At 43.5% G+C, this 22347-nt stretch overlaps 1 protein-coding gene across 5 annotated transcripts in view; it reads right to left on the bottom strand.

The window, feature by feature from the left end:
• The window catches only part of PDK3 (pyruvate dehydrogenase kinase 3), a 112288-nt gene that overhangs the window by 42123 nt on the left and 47818 nt on the right, over positions 1–22347 (bottom strand). For 3 of the 5 annotated variants that reach the window (XM_021080538.1, XM_001927439.5, XM_021080536.1), the window contains 4 exons: positions 15775–15916; positions 10733–10804; positions 6078–6262; positions 4042–4131 (listed from right to left, as the gene is read on the bottom strand). In XM_021080538.1, the coding sequence (XP_020936197.1) occupies positions 4042–4131; positions 6078–6262; positions 10733–10804; positions 15775–15884 (457 nt within the window). In that variant the 5' untranslated portion in view covers positions 15885–15916. Of the gene's footprint in view, positions 1–4041; positions 4132–6077; positions 6263–10732; positions 10805–15774; positions 15917–21222; positions 21369–22347 lie in introns of all 5 variants that reach the window. The other 2 variants (XM_021080537.1, XM_013986015.2) reach the window with 1 other exon arrangement.

The following is a 22347-nucleotide window of genomic DNA, read 5'->3' as shown; positions in this document are numbered from 1 at the left end:
GACAAAAAAGCTGGATAGTAGGAAACCATAAATATGACCCAATTGTAAACATGAACTTAAAACACACATTTAAATACGCAATTTATTCCTCTACCAATCTTTTCATATAAGACCAGAGTCTCTCCCTGGAATATGGATTGGCTTGGGGTTCCAGGTCATATTCTTCAATAAATAATAACATACACATCTATGAATTCCAATTCCTATTTCTCCAAAGTGTAATTTTTTTTTGTCTTTTTTTGCCATTTCTTGGGCCGCTTCCCATAGCATATGGGGGTTCCCAGGCTAGGGGTCTCATCGGAGCTGTAGCCGCCAGCCTACACCAGAGCCACAGCAATGCGGGATCCGAGCCGCGTCTGTGACCTACACCACAGCTCACAGCAACGCTGGGTCCTTAACCCACTGAGCAAGGCCAGGGATCGAACCTGCAACCTCATGGTTCCTAGTCAGATTCGTTAACCACTGCGCCACGACGGGAACTCCCTGCAAAGTGTAATAAACTTAAAGATACTTGTCAAGCAATCTGAGTGCAGATTCCTTCTGAGATTTTTACTCAGGGCTGCCCTGCAATCTAATAGTTACCCTGTCGACAGCCATCTCATTACATTTTTAAGAAACTCTTTTTTTATCAGGTCTTTCCAAAGCACCCAACCTGATTTTTATGGAAATAAATCTTTTTGTACTCGTATTTCTTCAGTTTACATAACACATAAACAGTATGTATATTTATACACACACATGTGGGATGACTTACACCAACAGTTTGAGAACAAGAGACACTGAGTAAGCACTGTCTTCTACCAAGTGGAAGAAGCACAACCAGGGCATTCTAGAAAGTATGTACAAGCCAAGCGTACTGAGTGGGCTGTGGCTATGATTTATGATTTTTGAAAGGAATGAGGTGGCTGAGCAGTTGATGGTGTGGAAGTTGTTTTTCATGCTCACACACTTTCAAAATCTGAAACCACCCTTCACTGCTGCTTTCCTTAAGGGAAGCAGCTGTTGAGAAATGAAAAGCAAGGTTTGAGAGAAGCAGCGGGGAGCGGGAGCCAGGCAGCCCTTCCTCCTCGCCCCATGAGTCGGGGGTAGGAGTGTGTGTGCTGTTTGTGTGTGCTGGGGGAGTGACATTCCGAGTGGCAGAGGCATGTGGCAGGGGGAGGGCAGACAAACGGCAGGAATGATTGCATGAGAGGACTGAGTCAACTTTGCGCCCAGTTATAGCGAGCTCACCAGGTAGAAAGTCAAAAAGGGCGGGAGGAAGAGTGAAGTAAAGCTGTGAGTGAGCAGGGCGGGGGTGGGGGTGTTGTCTAGCCCAGGATCAAGACCAAGACTAAAAAGGACAAAGGAAGGTCCTGCTGTATGGCACAGGGAACTCTATCCAATCACTTGCAATGGAACATGAGGGAAGATAATATGAGAAAAAGAATGTATATATGTATAACTGGGTCACTTGGCTCTACAGTAGAAATTGATGGAACATTGTAAATCAATAATAATAAAAAAATAAATTAAAAGGACAAAGAATGCAGGAGGCTCTGAGGTAGCCTGGAGGCACACACTTGAGCTTCCCCCTTTCAAATATGGAGCCAAGTGTTTTGCACATCATCTTCAGCTGGTGTTTGGTAAGAAACCTCTGTCCCTGAGAGATGCGATGCAAGCAGAGATGAGAGGAATTCCAGCCCTTTAGGAATTTACACCTTGTTAGAGAGACCTACAGAAGGACAAATAATGCCAAGACCAGGCAGGACAGAATGAGCCACAAAGAGCCTTCTAGACAGTGATGGCTGGGAATACGGATTCTGCTCATCGTAAGTGTCCAGTCACTTCTCCCGACTCACTCTAGCACTGCTGCATCCCTGTGCCCTTCGAGGTGCTATCAACTGCCGAGGACTCCCTGTTACTTACCAACTTGAACTGACTCATGGTGAGACTTCTTGGGGTGATGAAATGTTCTAAAGTCGGATTATGGTGATGGTTGCAAAACTCTGTGAATATACTAGAAACCACTTTGTATACTTTATTTTTATTTTTTATTTATTTTTTTTGGCCATGCCCGCAGCACGTGGAAATTCCCAGGCCAGGGACTGAGCCCACACCACAGCAGTGGCCCAAGCCACAGAAGCGACAACGCCATATCCTTAATCCCCTGGGCTATCAGGGAACTTCACTTTAAATGGATGAAATGTATGGTATGTCAACTGCATCTGAATAAAGCTGTTTTTTTTAAAAGTAAATGATCAAAAGGCTGAACACTTGTCAACCCAAGGAATACTTGCTGAGCATCTACACAGGCATATACTGTTTTCTGCAAGTCGAAAACTCTGACTTCAAGCTGTTTGCAGTTCAAGAGGAAAGGCATACATGCAACATATTACAATACACTTGCGCTTTATGAATTTGTGGCTTTTTTTCTAAGAGCAGTCAAGCATCTGAACCAGGTGTTCTGAATCATAAAACCCACTGGACTGGGGCCAAATGAACACACAAGCTGGGATAAAATCGATCCTGCTTCCCTTTCCTGCTAGGGGCCCACGGAGGTCACGATCCACTACAGGGTTATCTTGTGACAGAGAAACCTGCAGGATTCCCAAGGAGCTGAGGCTGAGCCCATCCACTTAAAAACTGAAATAACCTGAGTAAAGGTCTTCGAACTAAACAGAGGTCAGGGCGGCCTGACCGTCCCAGGCTGAGCTACGGCCACTAGGGGGCGGGGAGAGGGAGGCCCAGGGTAAGCACACAGCACAGGTTTTCCTTAGCTTTCACAGCTGAAGATCTGGTCTGTCCCCGCGCTGGGGGAGGCTGCACACACTGCACACCTCCCTTGGCCTTCTAAGGGCCAATGGAAAAGGTCACTCTGCTTGAGGCAGGCTTGTGAGCTTTGCCAAGGAGATGAGGTCCTCTTCTGCCTCCTACTCACCCATCCAGAAAAACTAAGAGCAACAGAGATTGCGAAAAAGATGGGGGGAGAGCTGTGCTCCTGAAAACTGGTAAGGTGTGTGTGTCTGAGAAGGGAGGAGGACCACGGCAGGAGAGGGAATCCAGGAAAGGGGACAGTTTGGGGAGCTGAGGCTGCAGGGAGTAACCATAATACCGAGGAAAGGTCCTGAAACCTGGTGGATCACTTAAAACCAGAAAGGCTTTCTGGAGCTAGCATTTATCTCACAATGAAAAAACAAGGAAGCTGCTGGTCAAATCCAAGTGCCCGGGATGTATGGCTCCAGGGCTCTGTTCCACTCTGAGGCTACCACAACAGTGTCCAGGGACCCCAAGAAGTCCACGTGCCACACAGATTCTAAAACCTGGGGTGCATGTCAGAAAGAGGAACACAGTTTACAAACACGTGAATTCAGATGAATTTTTTTTTTTCTCTTTTTTGGCTGCCCCACGGCATATCGAGTTTCCGGGTCAGGGATCAGATCTGAGCCACAGCTGCAACCTACACTGCAGCTGTGGCAATACCAGATCCTCAACCCACTGTGCTGGCAGGGATTGCGTCCCTGTGCTGCAGAGACACCACTGATCCCGATGCACCACAGCGGGAACTCCCAGATGAATTTTTTTTTAATTAATTTTTAGTTTGACCTGCCCGAATTCCCAGGCCAGGGATCAGATCAGAGCCACAGTTGTGACCTATAGTGCAGCTGCCGCAACACCAGATCCTTTAACCTACTGTGCCAGTATGGGGATCAAATCTCCACCAGATGAATTTTTTAATGAGGGTTTGCATCCTCTGAAATTTTCAGACACGGCTAGCAATCAAAACTTAGAGTCTTACTTAAGACAACTGATATTTACTGTTCAGATAGAACCACAAGTAAAACCTCAGTCAATGAAGTAGAAACTCCCATTCTGACCATTACTAATTATGTATCTTTTCCTGAACCGCTTAGAAAGAACAGGTCATGTTGGGATCAAGTGTCTTGGGCCCAGAATGTGCAGATGTACCAGCAAACAGTTCAGTGACATAATCCTATAGCCCAGCCTCAGTGACACCACATCCTGTTAGAACTACAATTACTAACGTGTCATTGGCCTCCTTACCTTTCACGACATCGGCCACGTTGCAGGTGGGATCAATACTTCCTATGTGTTTAGGATGCGCAGGATTGGTGTCACCGCCAAAGAGAAGTGCTAAATACAAGAGAAAAGAGAGAGGATTAAAAACAAAAGAGGCTTAGACTGGTCGAGCAGAGAAATATGGGGCTTGTAAGTTCAGTTCTCTTATTTGTGAAAACCATCTTAGCAGCCACAGTGACCTAAAACAATGGCATCCACTCAACTGGTGGGTGATCAACTTTGAGACAATGAGGTAGGAAAGACAGGCGTGAGACCTGCCAGGTGCAGTTAAGCCGGTCCTAAAGCAGCAGGATGGGCCAGGTATCCAACCTGCTCTCCCGCCCGACCCAATGTGACCTGGATGAAAAAAACACTTCCTTTCATCCTTAGCCAAGTTTACCCACCTTCTCAGCAGTACTCTAGACCTTTATTCCAACATTCACTACATACTTAGAAAATGCACTTCGCACCCTTATGAAGGGTCTTCCCTTCAACTGCCCCCATCGTGAAGAATAGTTTTCGCTGTGCTACACACCAACAGTATTTGTGCAAGTGTTTTTAAAAGCGTGCTCAACTATTTTCATAATACACGAGGTTTACAAAATTTCACTCTTGAAAAAAACGCCAAAAGGAGCCCCAGAGAAAAAAGTAACCTGAATTAAAATGTCTGTATGTACCTATTTTTAAATTGAACAAAAACTGGGAATAACTTGGACTCTACAAAAGTAGAATGCTGAAATAAAACAGGGGAGAGTTTAATTACAAAAAACGACAAATATGGGCATTAGGCCAATCATAAGTGCCAACTAAGTGGAAGAAAAACAATAGATGTACAAGCTTAATCAATGATCTAAAAACATGTACATGTGTATGGAGACACATATTTAGGTCAGAAAGAAAGCAGAGTTATCTGAGTTTAGTTAAATAGTATTGGGGCTCTTTTTCCTATAAATTTACTATAAATTGCCATACATTTATATTTTTAAAAAACACACATTTAGAACAAATACACATTTAACAGCTGCATAAATTTGTTCATTCAAATAAACCAAATTAGTAAAATAAAGATGCTCTGTCCACTTTCTTACTCAGCAAAGAGGATGAAATAGACTCTAGACACCTAGTGCTTTTTCATGAGAATTCTGAAATTAAAGAGATGCTGAAAATGAGTTTAAAAGTTTGGGGGTTTTTTGTTTTGTTTTGTTTTGTTTGCCTTTTAGGGCTGTACCTATGGCATATGGAGGTTCCCAGGCTAGGGACTGAATTGGAGCTGTCGCTGTTGGCCTACACCACAGCCACAGCAACGTGGGATTCGCACAGTGTCCGCAACCTACACTGCAGCTCATGGCAATGCTGGCTCCTTAACCCACTGAGCGAGGCCAGGGATCGAACCCATGTCCTCATGGATACTAGTCAGGTTCCTTACTGCTGATCCACAATGAGAACTCCGAGTTTAAAATATGTGTAGAGAGAATTTTAGTTGTTTCTTTCTTATCTGCTTATCAGCCTAGAGAGTGGACTAAAACTCTCAATATACAATTAGGGTTTGACAATCCGGCTTAATCTAATTTCAGTGATCACTGTGAAATACAAGACTGATTGCTCATACTGGTAACATGTCAATTCAATATTCTTAGTATCAATGTTTTTAAAATCAAAAAGGAAAATATGAGCCATCCTGGATAAAGTCTAGAACAGTCTTTGAGAGACACAACAAGTATTCAGAGATAAAACACTGGGATGCCGTTAAAGCCGGTCCCTCGCCCACACCGGGAATGTATGTAGAGGCTTAAGTTCTGGCTCTCATTACGAGCATCCAAAAAGGCCTCTCAAGTTCTTTTAACAAAGCATTCTAATGATGAGCTTTTTAATGGATAGCACTCAGGAAAAACTCAACTAGAAATGAAATTCCTGCAGACAAAAACGCAGATCAGTCCATTACAAGTGAAGCAAATGGAGAACATTTGGGAGAAATCACTCTGGCTATTTTTTCGAAAGTGGACCAAGAAAACCCAACTTACTGTGCTGGTTAATAAGCATGCGGAAAGAGATGCGGTTGGTATAAAACCGATCCAGAAAATACTGGATGTTACTGCTAATGAATGGATCAAACCCAAACTTCTCCTTGTATTCGATCACTCCTTGTGCCATTGTAGGAACCACGTCATTGTGTCTATTTCTGACTTTAATCAGAACTTGTAGGAAGCTGTGTGGGAAGGAAACCAAAAAGATGGTCAGTCTTTCTATCTCACTTGCTGATGCATAACACTTCCCAGCTCTGTTTTGGGACTATTTACCTGCTGGTATTTTTAGACAAATCAGCACCGTCATTATAGGCTATAAGTTCTCTCAAGAAACTAAAGTATTACCCAAGCTTTTGCTTGAGACTTTCTACAGAAGCTCTTCCTTCAGAGATACATACAAAAAGTAGAAGGTTTTGGAGAAGAAAAAAATGTTCAAATACCTTTTTAGGAACCCACTAGCTTTATGGATAAGTGGTTACATATAGTACAGGTTCTATAAATGGGTGCTGAATACATAACTGCAGAACATATTAATATTTCTTCTGACAACATGAAGACAATCCCAAAAATGTCCAAGGATTTATGGAGTCTCAGGGAAACAGCTTCCATGAATAAATTAATAACGTCAAAGTTTTTGAGAGTAAAATTTTGCAGCAGTAAAATACCGTGATGAAATGTATATAGAACAAGGGTGATTAAGACAAACTTATTCAAGTATTCTGGTATATTCCTGTCAAGGTACAGAGGTAAAAATACATTGAGCATGGTAACTAAGAACAGAAAGACAAGTCAATGGAACCAAATAAAAAGCTTGGAACCAGGCCCAAGGGTGAGTGAGTACGTACATGTGTGAAAATTTAGCATATTGATAAAGTGACGATGTAAGTCAGTGGGAAAAATTAGTTGGGACAGCTGGCTAGGAATTTAAGTCACCCTCTAATATTAAGCCTCAAGCCCCAAAGTGGTTTAAAAGATTAAAATATAAAAGGGTGAAATCGTAGAAAAGAAAAAAGAAAACCAGGTGTATAAGTATATAACCTTGGAGTAAGGAAGGCTGTTCTACGTTTAATACCAAGGGCAGGAGTTCCTGTCATGGCTCAGCAGTTAACGAACCCAGCTAGTATCCATGAGGACACAGGTTTGATCCCTGGCCTCACTCAGTGGGTTAAGGATCCTATGTTGCTGTGGCTGTGGCACAGACTGGCAGCCACAGCTCCTATTGGACCCCTAACCTGGGAACCTCCACATGCCGTGGGTGCAGCCCTAAAAAGACAAAAAAAAAACAAGGGCAGAACCCATGAAGAAACAAGTGATAGGACTATGGAGGACTACAGCAATTTTATGGGACACACACTATAAAGTCAAAAAACAAAGTGAAGACAGGTAAAAATATATTCGCAAAAGTTACTATCCTTAGCAAAGGAAAAGATGACCACTCCAACAGAAAACTAGGCAAGGGGCTTGGTATCAATGGAAAATTTTCTAGAGGAAACGCCAACACCAATAACCTCACCTTCAAAACAATAAAAGAAAAGCGAATTAAAGCAATGCAACACTACCCTCCACTAATCAGACTGGCAAAGCACAACCAGTGTGAGGTAGAGTGTAGGAGCATAACAGAGGCATTGGTAGGGGCAATTCAGCAGCATGTATCAAAAGCCCAAAGCAAGTCACTTCACTGCCAAGGAACTGATTTTAGGCAAATAACGGATTACAAGGCCAACAGCTGTATTTTAGAGGTGCTATTCAGAACACTGCCTGTAGTAGCAAGAAAACTGCAAACTATTCTAAAACCCAGTAATGGGAGGTCAAATCACATGACATCTTCAGATGGACCATTATGAAACCACTAATAATGCCGCTGCAGAGCTATAATGCTGACACTGTTATTTTTGTAAAAAATAAATTCTATACATAGAAATATATATGCCTAATTAAAAGGATGGATGGGAGGGAAACGTTCACAGTGGTTGTCCCCTTGTAATGGTAATTTGGAGTGACTTTCTTTTCATACTTACATGAAGTCTTATTTTCTCAACGAAATATTTCTGGAACAAACACATGTATACAAAGACAGCAAAGATGAATAAATCAACTCAGATATTAGAAGGTCATAATTACTTTTTTTTCTTTTTAGGACCACACCTGCAGCCTATGGAAGTTTCCAGACTAGGGGTCAAATTGGAGCTGCCATCTGCAACCTACATCACAGCTCACAGCAACACCAGATCCTTAACCCCCCTGAGCAGGGCCAGGGATGGAACCTGCATCCTCATGGATGCTAGTTGGGTTCTTAACCTGCTGAACCACAATGGGAACTCCAGAAGGTCATAATTATTCACAAGACATTTTCTAATGGACCATTTGTCTTTTACATAATGTTCTTTCCAACCTATTTGTAAGTTAAGTATCTCTAAGCTAGAACGTTCATTACAGCAGAAAAGGGCCTCCACTTATCTGAAGGGAGGAGACTTGCCTCAGGGGTTCAATTCTCAGAAAACTTCCCCAGTCTTCTGGGGCCCTTTAACCTTTATCATTACGATAAACATCCTCCACCAAGGCTGCTTTTCTTTTTAAATGACTTCCTTGTGCTTGCCTCCTATATAACATCTCACTGAACAGAAAAGGCGGCTGGCTACCGTGAGAACTCCCCAGTCCTTTCTTCCCCATGAAATCCCACGTCCCCTAACTAGATTCATGAACCTGGGTAGGTTCCCGAAACTCACTGAGCGAGAGCCATTAGCATTAGGATCTTGCACACACTGGATCCAGCACTTGGCAGTTTCCAAAGCAGGCTCACATCCATAAATTGCATCTGACTGATAACCTGTTCCAGAAACTGAAACAGGACTCCGGGAAACACAAGAGCAGAAATTTAATATTGCAGGCTGCCAAAAATCCACATCCGAAAATTTGAAGCTAGAAGGGTCAGCCCTAGTTTGGAGGATATTGGCCAAAATGTCACTAGCTAATGACTGTGGAGAAAACAAAGCTTCTGGATTTGATTCATTTAACTGTGGTCACTGAAATGACAACGAGGGCTTATAACAAGGAAAACACCACGGCTGGATCTCTAATCCACATTTCATAAACCCATCAACCAAATACCGAGCAGAGTATAAAACAGGCCAGGACTTTTCTTCCCCCTTTGCATCTCCATTTACAACTCAACTTGAGCTAGCTACTGGTGACTTAGTCAAGGAGTCCTGGCTGTATGACACACTGTAAAAAGCCATGTACCAAAGAAGAGGAAACATGATTTACAGATCCAGCCCTGCTCCTAACTCAAGTTACAAGCTTGGGAAAATCACATCCTGGACCTCGGTTTCCTTATCTGTGAATTGAGAGAGCTGGGTTAAATGCCTCGAGCTAAGGTCACTTATATAACATGGTGTTTCTTCGTTCTTTTTATGGAACACCTACATGTAAGGCACCTGGTGTCACAATTATGTAGGCCAAGTTTCTACTTCGAAAAAAATTCCTCAGCACAACAGGCCTGCCATATGCATTCACTGATGGGTACTTGAAAGAAGAGGAAGTAAGATGAAGGGGATAGTCAATTTCTCTTGGCGGGGGGGACCCCACTCAAAGCTAGGGTCAGCTCTGTTAAATGAAAGAGCTAGGTTAAATGAAAAAGAAACACCAGAAATATTTTCCATCAGCATGAAAATTTAGCAGTCTCTGTGCATAATGGCAGCAAGAGAATTCAGAATGGTCATCATATTAATAGCACACTCTTTTTATGCTGCTCCAAAATAAAAGCATCGTTTCTCTGAGCTCCAATGTAATATTGCATTGAAAACTTAGAAACAGGAGTTCCTGCTATGGTGCAACAGGATTGGCAGTGTCTCTGCAGTACCAGGACACAGGTTCGATCCCAGGCCCAGCACAGAGGGTTAAAGGATCTGGCACTGCCACAGCTGCGCCATAGATCCCAACTGTGGCTTGGATCTGATCCTTGGTCTAGGAATTCTACAGGCTTCAGGGCAGTCAAAGGAGAAAAAAAAAAATCTAAAAATAAATCGTAAAGGACTAAATAGATACACTCATGTATACACAGAAGCCAGTGCATTCTTAAAACGACCACTAGGTGGAACATTTACTGCAATATTTATAGTGAGTGCCCAGCACCAGTTCACCAGGAGCAGAAGTATTAAGAATTAGATCATGGAGTTCCTGTTGTGGCGCAGCAGAAACGAATCCGACTAAGAATCATGAGGTTGCGGGTTCAATCCCTGGCCTCGCTCAGTGGGTTAAGGATCTGGCGTTGCCTTGAGCTGTGGTGTAGATCGCAGACGTGGCTCAGATGCCACACTGCTGTGGCTCTGGCGTAGGCCGGTGGCTACAGCTCTGACTGGACCCCTAGCTTGGGAACCTCCATATGCTGAGGGTGCGGCCCTTAAAAAAAGGACAAAAGACAAAAAAAAAAAAAGAATTAGATCATGAAGTAATTTGAAGTGTTATTAATTCTCCTGGTATTATGTTAAATTCTTAATTTGAATTTTCAAAAACTGCAGTATTGTTAGCTATTAAGAAGCCTAACACTTTCATCCAAATTATACTTCTTGGTTTGTAATGACATGAGTTCCATTTACCAAAACGTTTTTTACCTAGGTATTTTGACCTTGAGGTAAGTTGGGGACCATACTTACTTATCTAAGACCTGTGGATCTTCAGGGCTCTTGTTTTCATATTCTAGAAGTTCAAGAAAACTCTGCATATACCTGAAAAAAAGAGAAACTGTGTTAGTTGTCTACCTACCACCCATCCTCCTTTCCCTCTTCCTAAGAGTAAGAGTACTTTAAATTTCTGCCCAGATAGCCATCCAATCTCCTCCACCCTCATGTAGCCCAAGTGTTTCAGGGGAAGCTGATACCACGCAAAGCTCCTGAGTAGCCCAGGTTTTCTCTGGGTAATTCTATTTCTCTTGTCACTAATTCCTAATTAGTCCGATAGTCCTGGTTTAAGCCTGTCACAGCTTCACATTCACCTGAATGGACACTATGGCCCCAGTTCAGGCCAGAAAAATAAGGGAGCAGACTCACGGGTGGTCTTTGGGAGAGAAAGCAACTCACTCTGCTTTGGGACGGTGTGGTGTGTGGACGTAAAGCTTGGAACTGCTGCAACTATTCTGTCACCAGGAGAAAATCCAGCCAGAAAATGAAGCCGACCCCATGGAAAGCAAGACCTTCATAATCTCGTGAATCTCTGAATCAAACCAATACCAAAAGCTCATCCTCTGACTAGATCTTATAGTTCCAATTTATTGCTTAAGTCAGGTTTAGATGGGTTTTCTGCTATTTGCTAACACACATATCCTAACTGATACACCAAGTCTGTAATTCGATTACCTAAAAAAGTGCATTTGAAATTTAAGAAGCATGTGTGTGACCCTGACATGCATGCTAAGAACTTAGAACTAAAGAAAGTTCCTTATCAGAGTTAAACTAACTTCCTCAACACATAATGGAGGAGAAAAATGCCTCTTGGGCCCTCGGCTTCTGGACACATTATTATTATTTGCTTTTTAGGGCCGCACCCACGGCATATGGAAGTTCCCAGGCTAGGGGTCAAATCGGAGCTACAACTGCTGGCCTACGCCACAGCCACAGCAATGCCAGATCCAAGCACTGTCTGTGACCTACACCACAGCTCAGGCCAATGCCAGATCCTGAACCCACTGAGCGAGGCCAGGGACTGAACCCGCATCCTCATGGATACTAGTCAGATTTGTTTCTGCTGAGCCACGACAGGAACTCCACGGCACATTATTTTTATCATGGCCCATATCTCAATCAGGGCCACGATAAGAAATAATGTGTCCAACATAAAGATCTGGAGAAAAGAGGGAAGATGGGACTCAGGTGGGACTCAGAGAGGACCTTACGGCCAGGTCCTTTACCAGACAGGACCTGCTGGATCTGGTGGGGATTCTGAGATTCCAATTACTTAGAGGCGTATGAGTGCTGCTTTGGGTCTTAACATGTCCTAAAAGAACTATCCCTTATTCCAATTATTTCTAATAATTAATTACTACTAATCCTACTATCCTGCTTTGGATAGAGGATGAGGGCACTCCAGGAACTAAAAATGACTGCGAAGCTTATAACTGCATAAACAGGAGTGACCTTTCATTAATCAGCCTCACTTGAACTTTATGACAATGCCTGATACTAAAGTATGTTCATTTCTCAGTACAGTTTTAAGTTTCTGGGCATATAAGGATGTGGATTAGACATTATTAAAACTGTCAGGTCAAACCACCTTGAGAGGCCACAGTTGGCCATCCGCAATGATGCCCTCTACCCTGCCACATGTCAGCAGAATTTGAGGCGGGCAGCCCATCCTTCCAGAAAGAGACAGTGTGTTTAAAGAGCAAAGTCATTAATGGAGAGGAGTCAAAGACTATGCTGAGCTTCCTAGCTTGAAAGTCAAGAGAGCAAGGAGAACACACTCTGACCGAGGTGGGCTCCACGGCCTGTTACACGTAAGATTCACTTTCGGGAGGAAAAGGAACTGACAAGTAAACATGAGGCATGATCCTGAACCCAATTCCTAAATGAGGGGTGGGAGTGGGGACTGGTTAAAAAGAAAAACACCATTAAGACAATTAATGAAATGAGAGCAACTTCTACGTATTAGACAATATTACTCTATCAATGTTAAATTTCCCAAATTTGATAATCATACTGTAGTTTTCTAAGAGCTGTTCTAAGGAAATACATACTAAAGTATTTAGGGGTAAAGGGGCATCATGCCTACCATTAACCTCAATGGTTCAGGAAAAAAATGTATGTGACATATGTGTGTGTATACCATATGCATACATTAAGAGGGAAAGAGAGAGGATACGAAGGACAATGCTAGAACAAATGTTGCCAAATGTTGACAATTAGTGAATCTGGGAGAAAGGACACGGGAATTCTTGCTATTAGTCTGGCAAACCCTTCTGCGAAATAGGCAGTTATTTCAAAATTGAATGTTTATTTTATTTTATTTGTCTTTTGTCCTTTTTAGGGCCACACCCACGGCATATGGGGAGGTTCCCAGGCTAGGGGTTGAATTGGAACTACAGCTGCCAGCCTACACCACAGCCACAGCAACGCAGGATCCGAGCCGTGTCTGCGACCTATACCACAGCTCACGGCAACACTAGATCCTTAACCTACTGAGCAAGGGCAGGGATTGAACCTGCAACCTCATGGTTGCTAGTCAGATTCATTAACCACTGAGCCACGATGGGAACTCCAAAATTGAATGTTTAAAAAAGAAAAGGAAGGAGCTCCTGTGGTGGGGCAGTGGTTAACGAATCCGACTAGGAACCATGAGGTTGCGGGTTTGATCCCTGGTCTTGCTCAGTGGGTTAAGGATCTGGCGTTGCCGTGAGCTCTGCTGTAGGTTGCAGACGAGGCTCGGATCCCGGGTTGCTGTGGCTCTGGCGTAGGCCGGTGGCTACAGCTCCGATTAGGCCCCTAGCCTGGGAATCTCCATATGCCGTGGGAGCGGCCCTAGAAAAGACAAAAAAAAAAAAAAAAAAAAGACCTGGCTCAGTAATCATTTTCTATTTTGCCAGCAATCCACTTTGAAGTCCCTGAAGTGACTTTTACATAGGTGACAGTATGTATCTGGCTGTTGCTGCCACCAGGATGGGGACCTGAAAATCATCTAGCCTATCCAGAATCCTCAGCATAGGAACTAGCCCCCAAGAATGCTCACAGACTTTCTGCTGGACAATCTCTAATCGTGGTCTTAGAGCAATAAAGAAGTCTTATGCAAACACATACCCACTGCTTATGAAACCAGTGTAAGTTTAGGGTAGAATCCAACTGACTAGGAGATGGAAGCCATAGCTGCCCCATTCCTGAGCTTCCCTGGGTGCTAGAGCCCTGGTGCCTGCCACGGTGAAGGGCTGCGGCTTGTCGCAGACAGGAACTGGACGTGGCGTGTCTACGACCACCCAGTAGAGTGTTCCTCAGATGATTCATTCCCACCTCTAAGAATTTATTATAATTAATATTTCTGAGGAATGACTGATGAATGTCCATCCTCTTTCAGGAGCCCGGCCTCCATGAACCCTCTAAACACAAACTAATGAATGGTCCCCCATCAGTCCCATCCCCCCAAGTGCTCTCTGTGTTCCTCTCAGTGCCACTGCCCACCAGGGGGACAGCGCAAGCCACAGCTGGTACCCCCTCCCCTGAGTTCCCACAGCACTCCCTCCCTGCTGGCTTCAGAGCGCTTTTGGCTTCTGGCCTCCCAAACTCCTCCAGCTCCCTCCACGGGGATGTCTTCTCTGCTTGTAGAATACAGAGGAGACATGCAAGTGTTTCTTGAATCCGTGCAAATCCCTTTCTAAAAATATACCACCTGCTCTTCCCTCCCACCACTCACCCATCACATTCTGCCTACCTGGTGGGAAGCTCGGGCACACATCTAACATCCTCAAGTAGACAGCACGTGCTTGAAGCATCAGAGCTACACCTGACTGATCTTTAAGTTGTACTCTGTTGGGATTTTTTCAGATTTTTCACGGGGCAGAAGAAGCACAGTAGGTTGCTGATGTTTTTCATACCAGAGGTTCCCTTGAAATGACTTAATTTGTCCTAAAATAAGTACTGTCTTCAGGAAACTTCCATAAAAGGAAAACAGAAATAGCATGGCATGGAGTTCCCGTTGTGGCTCAGCAGTTAACGAACCCAACTAGCATTCACAAGGACACGGGTTTGATCCCTGGCCTCGCTCAATGGGTTAAGGATCCAGTGTTGCTGTGAGCTGTGGTATAGGTGGCAGATGCAGCTCAGATCCCAAGTTGCTCTGGCTGTGATGTAGGCCTGCAGCTACTGCTCTGATTCCACCCCGAGCCTGGGAACTTCCATATGCCACAGGTGAGGGCCTAAAAAAACAAAACAAAGAAAGAAAGAAATAGGTTCATTTGTGCCATATATTCGATTCCAGATATGTGATATCCTATGATATTTGTCTTTCCCTTTCTGACTTACTTCACTCAGTATGAGAGTCTCTAGTTCCACCCATGTTGCTGCAAATGGCATTATTTTGTTCTTTTTTATGGCTGAGTAGTATTCCATTGGGTATATATACCACATCTTCCTAATCCAATGTGTAGCACTGAGAACTATGTCTAGTCACTTATGGTGGAGCATGATAATGGGAGAAAAAAGAATGTATACATGTATGTGTAACTACGTCACCATGCTGTACAGTAGAAAAAAATTGTATTGGGGAAATAACAATAAAAAAAATTTTTTAAATCCTATAATCCCCCCCCCCAAAAAAAGAAAAGAAATAGCATGGCAGAGACTGGATCAAAGCAGCAACGTGCCCCTATCCAAAAGGATTGCAGATCTGTTCATATGGGCCACTGCATTGCTATTCCTTTATTATTTTTCTGTACTTTCTAATTTTTTTTCTAATTTTTTTCAATAAAAAAAATCACATTTATAATCACAAACAAATGTGAAAAGTCAAGAAAGTGTCTAGTGCACTTGAGAAGTATTTTCCTTTGGACAATTGTATATTATCAGTTTAAAAAAATAAACTTCTAATTGCCTGGGAAACGCAGCTATATGGACTCATTCCCACACAAGCAGTGTGTGTACTTCTAGGGGGAATGGTCCCAATGCCAAATGTGCAGAGCATTATGGGTAGACCCCCTGAGGCCATATTATTTACTCACCAACTCTGAACCAATCCCACCGAAGGGCGGTTAAGCAAATTATCTGGCAGAAGATTAACTTCTCTCATTGTGTTAGCCAGTCGCACAGGAAGCTCCTTTCGCAGGAACATATATGAAGTTTTCTCACACGCATTATCTCTCCCTATTAAGACATGAAAATGTATCATGATTTTATAATCTAACAGACCAAACAATAAAGTGCTCTCCTGGTAGCCCAGTAACTGGTCGGGAAGAGAAGACGAAGTAATCCTGCAGCTTCCAGTTAAATCTTTATCCTCTGAAATATCAAGTTCAAGAAAACAATTTAATTAGACTAGAAAAAGAACATTTTTTCCAAGAGGCAACCTTGAAAGCAGGCTTTTTTCCCCTGAGCACAAATACACCCCCAGCATTACCAGCGGCAGTATACAAGTGACCTGGGATATAATCTGAATTTGTTTTCAAATCAACACTGTGGGAAAACTGCCAAGTACAAAAGTAGGAGAACGTGTGTAAATCCCCTCCTGTTCATGGGGGTTTCCAGAAGGCAACGGATCCATTCATTCCACAAATTGTCACCTCCTGCGGGCCGACTGCTTCCTAAGATTTCCTTCAAATGTGTTTCCTCAGGGACCAGAGCCCTACCACTCTAGGAAGCAACAACAGACCCCAGCTCTGACCGAGACACAGGACCAGGGAGGTGCCAGAGAAACCAGCTCACAGGTGCCCTCCTAAGTGGAGGGCTGTGCTTCAGCGCCCCCAAGAGGACAGAGACGCAGTGCTGACTACAAAGACAGCTCGGGGAGTCTTCTGTTGAATGCCCTGAGCTGGCTATGCATACAAATTATCTAACTAGGGCACAGTGAGACACAAGGTACCAGGACACCTGAAAGAGGAAACCCGAGCCCTTCCCCGGCTGCCATGTGACCAGAGCAGGTCCATGACTGGTCCTGCGCCCAAGCCCTGACCCTGCTATAAACCCAACAGGCTGGGGGGATGGAGGATGGGATAGAAAAGACAGGAGCTTTGGGGACGGAAATATGCTTCGGCTTCAAGTCCTCCATTTGGGGAGTGGGACAGCCTTGGTAAGCCTCTTCTGAGTCTCGGCTGTCTTAATCTGTAAAATGGGGATGAAACGTCAGTTTCTGTAAAGACTGCATGTGACAACGTGCATGGAGCCTGACACAGAGCAAGGGTTCAGTGCACATCAGACAGGTCTGTCCCAGCTCTCTCACACTTGCGTAGGCCTTCCGGACTCCTCATAAGCCCCGAAGGCTGGTTGGGAAAGGGCAACCTTGAGGCCAGGCCTAGAGAAAGGGAGGCAGGACTCGTCAAATGATTTTCTCCTCCAAACTCTTCTCTTTCTGCCAAATGTGATGAGGACAAGTAAATCCATTCTAACACTTCCTGCCAAATCCTGGTTGATTCCTTCCCTATCCCCACTGGATAAGACTGGAAATAAAAGGACCCACTTTTAAGAGTCACGTGCAGAAGCTCTCCCCTCCACTGACCCCTGTGCCCTGCTCAATTGCCCAAAAAGCTAGGATAAAAGATTCAGGTCTTAACCCATCTCTCACTGCCCTCACTCTAAATGAGCAGTATATCAAAGGCCTCCAGTAAATCTTTAACTAATCAATAAGTCTGCCTTTCCCTTTTCTCCTAAGGGAAATACTCCCCAAAAGGAAGAGGAGTATAAATAAGCTGAACAATGACCTTCCAACAGTTACTCCATACACATTCATTTGGCCATAGATGATTTAGCATTTAAACTGATTCTGGCTGTTTTGCTTCAGACACACACACACACACACACACACACACACACACACACGCACACACACACGCACTCCTAAAATGTTCAGTAAAAATATAATTTTTATGGATGAATAATTTTAAGTACTTTTTTCCTTTTCACGGCCACATCTGCAGCATATGGAAGTTTCCAGGCTAGGGGTCAAATGAGAGATGCAGCTGCCAGCCTATGCCACAGTCACAGCAACGGGGGATCCAGGCCACATCTGTGACCTTCACCACAGCTTCTGGCAACACCAGCCTTTAACTCACTGAGCCACAATGGGAACTCCAATGGATGAATCATTTTAAGTGCACTAAAAATGCTGATATTTAAAAACAACTGGTAGTGAACCTCATTATAAAACAAAGGCCCTATTAGCTACGGTGAAATGTACATCTGCATTTGCACATACCAGGAGAAATACTTTGTATCTTGGTTAAATAGCACATTTTTTAAAAAGTACCAAAGAAATGAAGTTCTCCATGGAGGAGAAGGAACTTGGGGGATGGGGAAGAAGCAGGAACCCCGTGGAGTTGAATCAGAACCGGAAGTATCAGTGTGAACCTGGGATTTTGAAAAATTTATTCAAGCTTTTGGGGTATTGAAAGTAGACATGCTTAAAATTCCACGTCCACAGCACATGAGCAGTAGCAAAGCAGCAGCCCGGACAGTGGGGGGGGGGGAGGTGGAGGGAGGGGGGACAGGGTGAAGAGGGAGGGCCGGGAGAGGTGACAGGGGGCTGGCAGGCGCCAGGTGAGGGGGCGGTCAGGTTCACGTCTGCTCTGGAAACATGCTAGATGGCTTCGGAATGGAAAGGTTTTTCATATGTGAGGAAGGTCAAGAAGAGGATGCACATCTGCCATGTAACAGTCTGCTCTGGAGATGCAGTATCGTTGCAGCCCAGTTCCCTGCACATGGACACTGCCCAGGGTCAAGACCACAGCCCCAGGTCAGTGCAGGCCAGGTTTTACCACGGACTGAGTTTGGGCAACAAAGGTACAGAAAAAGAACCTCAATTGTTTGAGCTCTTTGGATCTCGGAATTCAGATGAAAGGCTGCAGTCCTGCAGAACAGCAATGCCAAGATCAGATGCCAGGGTTAGAGTTGGGTGTGACCCCTGTCCCCGAGTACCCACAAGCTGTGCGAACGTGGGCAAGTGTCATTACACGCGTAAGCCTCGGTGTAGCCATCTACGAAACAAGAAAAGGACCTGTTTTGCAGAGGTTGCACTGGTGTGGGTTTAAAAATCGCTTAACATTTAACATGAACAGGTTCTTCAAATTGGGAAAGGGGGCTCATTAAATCGCAATCACTAACGATGCCGGCTGGTGATAAAGCAGAACAGCCTGAGGCAGTGGGGTGCCAGATCAAACAGTCTGATACTCGCTAAGCCCTGAGAGCGTGACTGCATTCCAGTTCAGCGCAGTCGCCTGTGCTCATTTGATGATTCTACATAATTAAAAAAGGATTAAAAAGGCTTAAAGGATGTCCTGTGTCCCTATCATCCACTTTTATTTATTTTAAAATAAAAGGCCTCGATATTTTAGGGTGGTCAGCTCTGCACTAACTCGAACACTTAACTAACTACTAGGCCTTGCCTGAAATAAGCAAATTTCAGGATGCATTTAGTCCAGGCTTTCTTGGATTATTAGCCTTTTATAAACTAGTGTTGAAAGAAACTTGATTTGTCTGTGTATTCCCTGTGGCACTGATTAGAGTGCCTCACCTATGGTAGCTTCTCAGTGATTTACTGGAATAATAGATAATACTTTCAGAGGTTTGTATTTAAAAAAAAAAAAAAGACTACCTGCAAAATCTCAGCTTTTGCCTCCTACATTCTAATTTAGCTTTAGAGACGCATTCTTTGTACTTGGATACCTTAATTATACATCAGCTTAAACAGGGGGATAAGTCTTTTTTAGTTAGTTAATTAGTGAACCTAAAAATAAATATGAAATGCCAGATTTTTTTAACCTTTCTGTGGTTTTCCTCCTATAAAAGTATTTCATCCTATGTATTAATGTTAAATATTCAGTTTAAATCAGAGTTCCAACCATCTTTTTTTTTTTTTTTTTTTTTTGGTTAACTTAACAAAAAGAAACTTTTGATTTTAACAGAATGTCCTCTCAAAAGGATTCTGTTTTTCCAAGGCTTCTGGCACATTAAATATTTTCCAGTTATTCTTCCCAGTTATTTGACTTCACTTTTCCCTCACTTACTTGGCTTCTCCACATTCCTTAACTTAGATTTTCTATTTTTGTTCTGCATTTCCATATACTTCATCTTAGTCAAATTCGCCAATTAAATGTTTCCCTAGTAGCAGTTCAGAAGATGGTGAAGAAGCAGTGGGTGAGGGGCAAGGAAAATGTTTCATTGGGAACGCAAATAAGTCATTGGCTCAAATACACTTACGTACGTCTTCGGTTTTTCTTCCTCTTTCGATGACTTTTTAATTCGCTTCTGTTTGTTTTTCATACTTTGCCTTTTCACTGAGAAGTTGGAGACAATTACTATATTTGCACAAGAGTATGACTGGCTTTGTCTAGAAAGGTTCCAAATAGCTAATTCATCAAGACACAGGATGACAGACACACAAACATGAACGACTTTTTTTTTTTCCAATAAATGACTTGATTTAATGTGGGGCACCCTCCCACTGATGGTCACCAGTAAGAAAGGAGCATGTGACTAGCTTTCTGAGAGCAAGTGCTCTGACTTTTTCTTCTTTGTATCTAGTTTCCATAGTGGCCTATATTTCTGGTGAATCTCTAGCCCTCTTTTCAACGAATTTATAGGAAGCAGAAAAAGATTATTATTTCTTCCATTAATGACGTAACCTGATAATATATCTTATAATTAAAGCAGAGAGCCCAGCACACGCCTCCCCAAAGTGTAGTCTCCTGTTTGGATTTACTTGAAGGCTATCTTTGGCCCCATCTGTCAGCTTTTATACCTGGTGAGGGATGGTTTGGGCGTGGTAGGAAGGGAATCAGAGAGTGGAAAAGGAGGGGAATAAACGGAAAAATTACTAGCAAAGCACCAAAACCCAACAGGATGTTCAGCTCCTTCTGATAATGTTGCTTTTTCTAAATATGTCTATTAAATGTCTGAACTTACTATGTGTTTTTACCATTAACCATGTAAAAATGGGTGAACTCTAGCTGAGGAAATAATATTTCAGCTCTTTGATTTTTCCTTCAGTTGTATTTATAAGATTTCAATCTTTTGAAAACACTCAATTTTAGGATAAATAACTTATTCTTGAACTTACCAGGGCTATAAGTAAAGACTACTTGAATAGTCCTTCAAAAGAAACAACCATAAGTGTCAATGGAGAGCTACCAAGTGATTGTATGATTGTGCTGTTCACAATCATGCCATCACAATTCACAAAACAATCCCCTCCACCTTTTTTTGGGGGGGTAGCTTCATTTATACTTTTTAAATATTTGCCTTACTCCATGTCCAAAAATACTATTTCATCGCCTGGGAAGTTTAATGATTTTCCTTTGTTTGGGAAAACCTTATTCCTGATCAAAATAAGTAGTGGGTTTGATCTACCCAACGTGGGGCTGTGTCCACTCTAGGCTAGCCTATGTTTGGGTTATTATCACTAACAACTGAGCTAAAAACTTCAGAGCCAAGGAGCCAAAGATTAGGTATTTCACACTTACCTCATTCCCCATCAAACGCAACACCCCAACAATATCCAGCTGTTACACTACTTCTTTCGGCCCACTGTCTATTTATTATGCTCACAGATGCTGTGGGTCAGGAATTCTCACAGGACACAGGTGGGAAGGCTCATCTGGGAGCTCACCTGGGAAAATGTAAACATTGAGCGAGTGACTGGACCGTGGCGGGCTGGAGATTCTGAAGGCTTCCCACTCACAAGTCTGACCCTTGGGTCAATGACTTGCCAACTGAGCCTGCCTACTGGTGCATCGACCGGCGGCCTCTCGGTGGGCTTCCTCACAGCTTGGCTGCCTCGGCCTACCTGGATTCCTGTTATGGCTTCAGTAAACAAGGCGGAGGCTGCATGGCCTATCATGACACAGCCGCCAAAGCTACACAGATAGCCCCGTCCTGCCATACGCAATTGGTCTAAGCAGCCATGGCCCGCCCAGACTGGAGGGTGGGGATCAGACGCCCCCACCTTGATGGAGGGCTGGCGAGAGCACATGGTGGAAAAGTACTGTCATGTCCATCTTTGGAAAACGCCATCTGGCCTATGACGTTCATAAGGAGGTGTAGAAGATGATTTATTTCTCAAATTATACTTTAAGGCACTCTTCTACTACCTGAATTTGTTTCCTTTGAAGTCATTTCAGGACCATTTATTTATCCTAGTTTTTTTTTTTTTCTTTCACTGTGAGCTTATCTCAGATGGCAGGTGACCCCTGCCTGTTCAGTGAGGCAGCCTAAGGACTAAGTGAGCACCCAAAATGCCTGATTACACAGGTATTTTTTGTAGGGTCCCAACACCACACCCTCTTCCCTTATTCTCCTTAAACAGTTTCATGTGGTGTCTTTAGAGAAGAACCCTCTTCTTGCCCTTTCCTTTGCTAGAGGTAATTGCCTGCCTACTGATGGTACTGGATGGAGGGTAACCCTTCTGTTTGCAGACCTCTGGTTCATTCTCCAGTTTTCACCTAGTCAGGCCTACCCGTCACACCCACCCACTATCCCTGGTGCTGCATTACTGCTCCTAGGACCCCACTGCCTCCTGAGTATGGTCCAGAGCTCAGCTATCCAATACAGGAACCATGAACCATGTAGGGGAAATCTGAATATTCAAT

This window comes from Sus scrofa, chromosome X (assembly GCF_000003025.6).
Source record: "Sus scrofa isolate TJ Tabasco breed Duroc chromosome X, Sscrofa11.1, whole genome shotgun sequence".
In the NCBI taxonomy this organism is placed as follows: domain Eukaryota; kingdom Metazoa; phylum Chordata; class Mammalia; order Artiodactyla; family Suidae; genus Sus; species Sus scrofa.
This window is presented reverse-complemented; position numbering and strand designations above follow the sequence as displayed.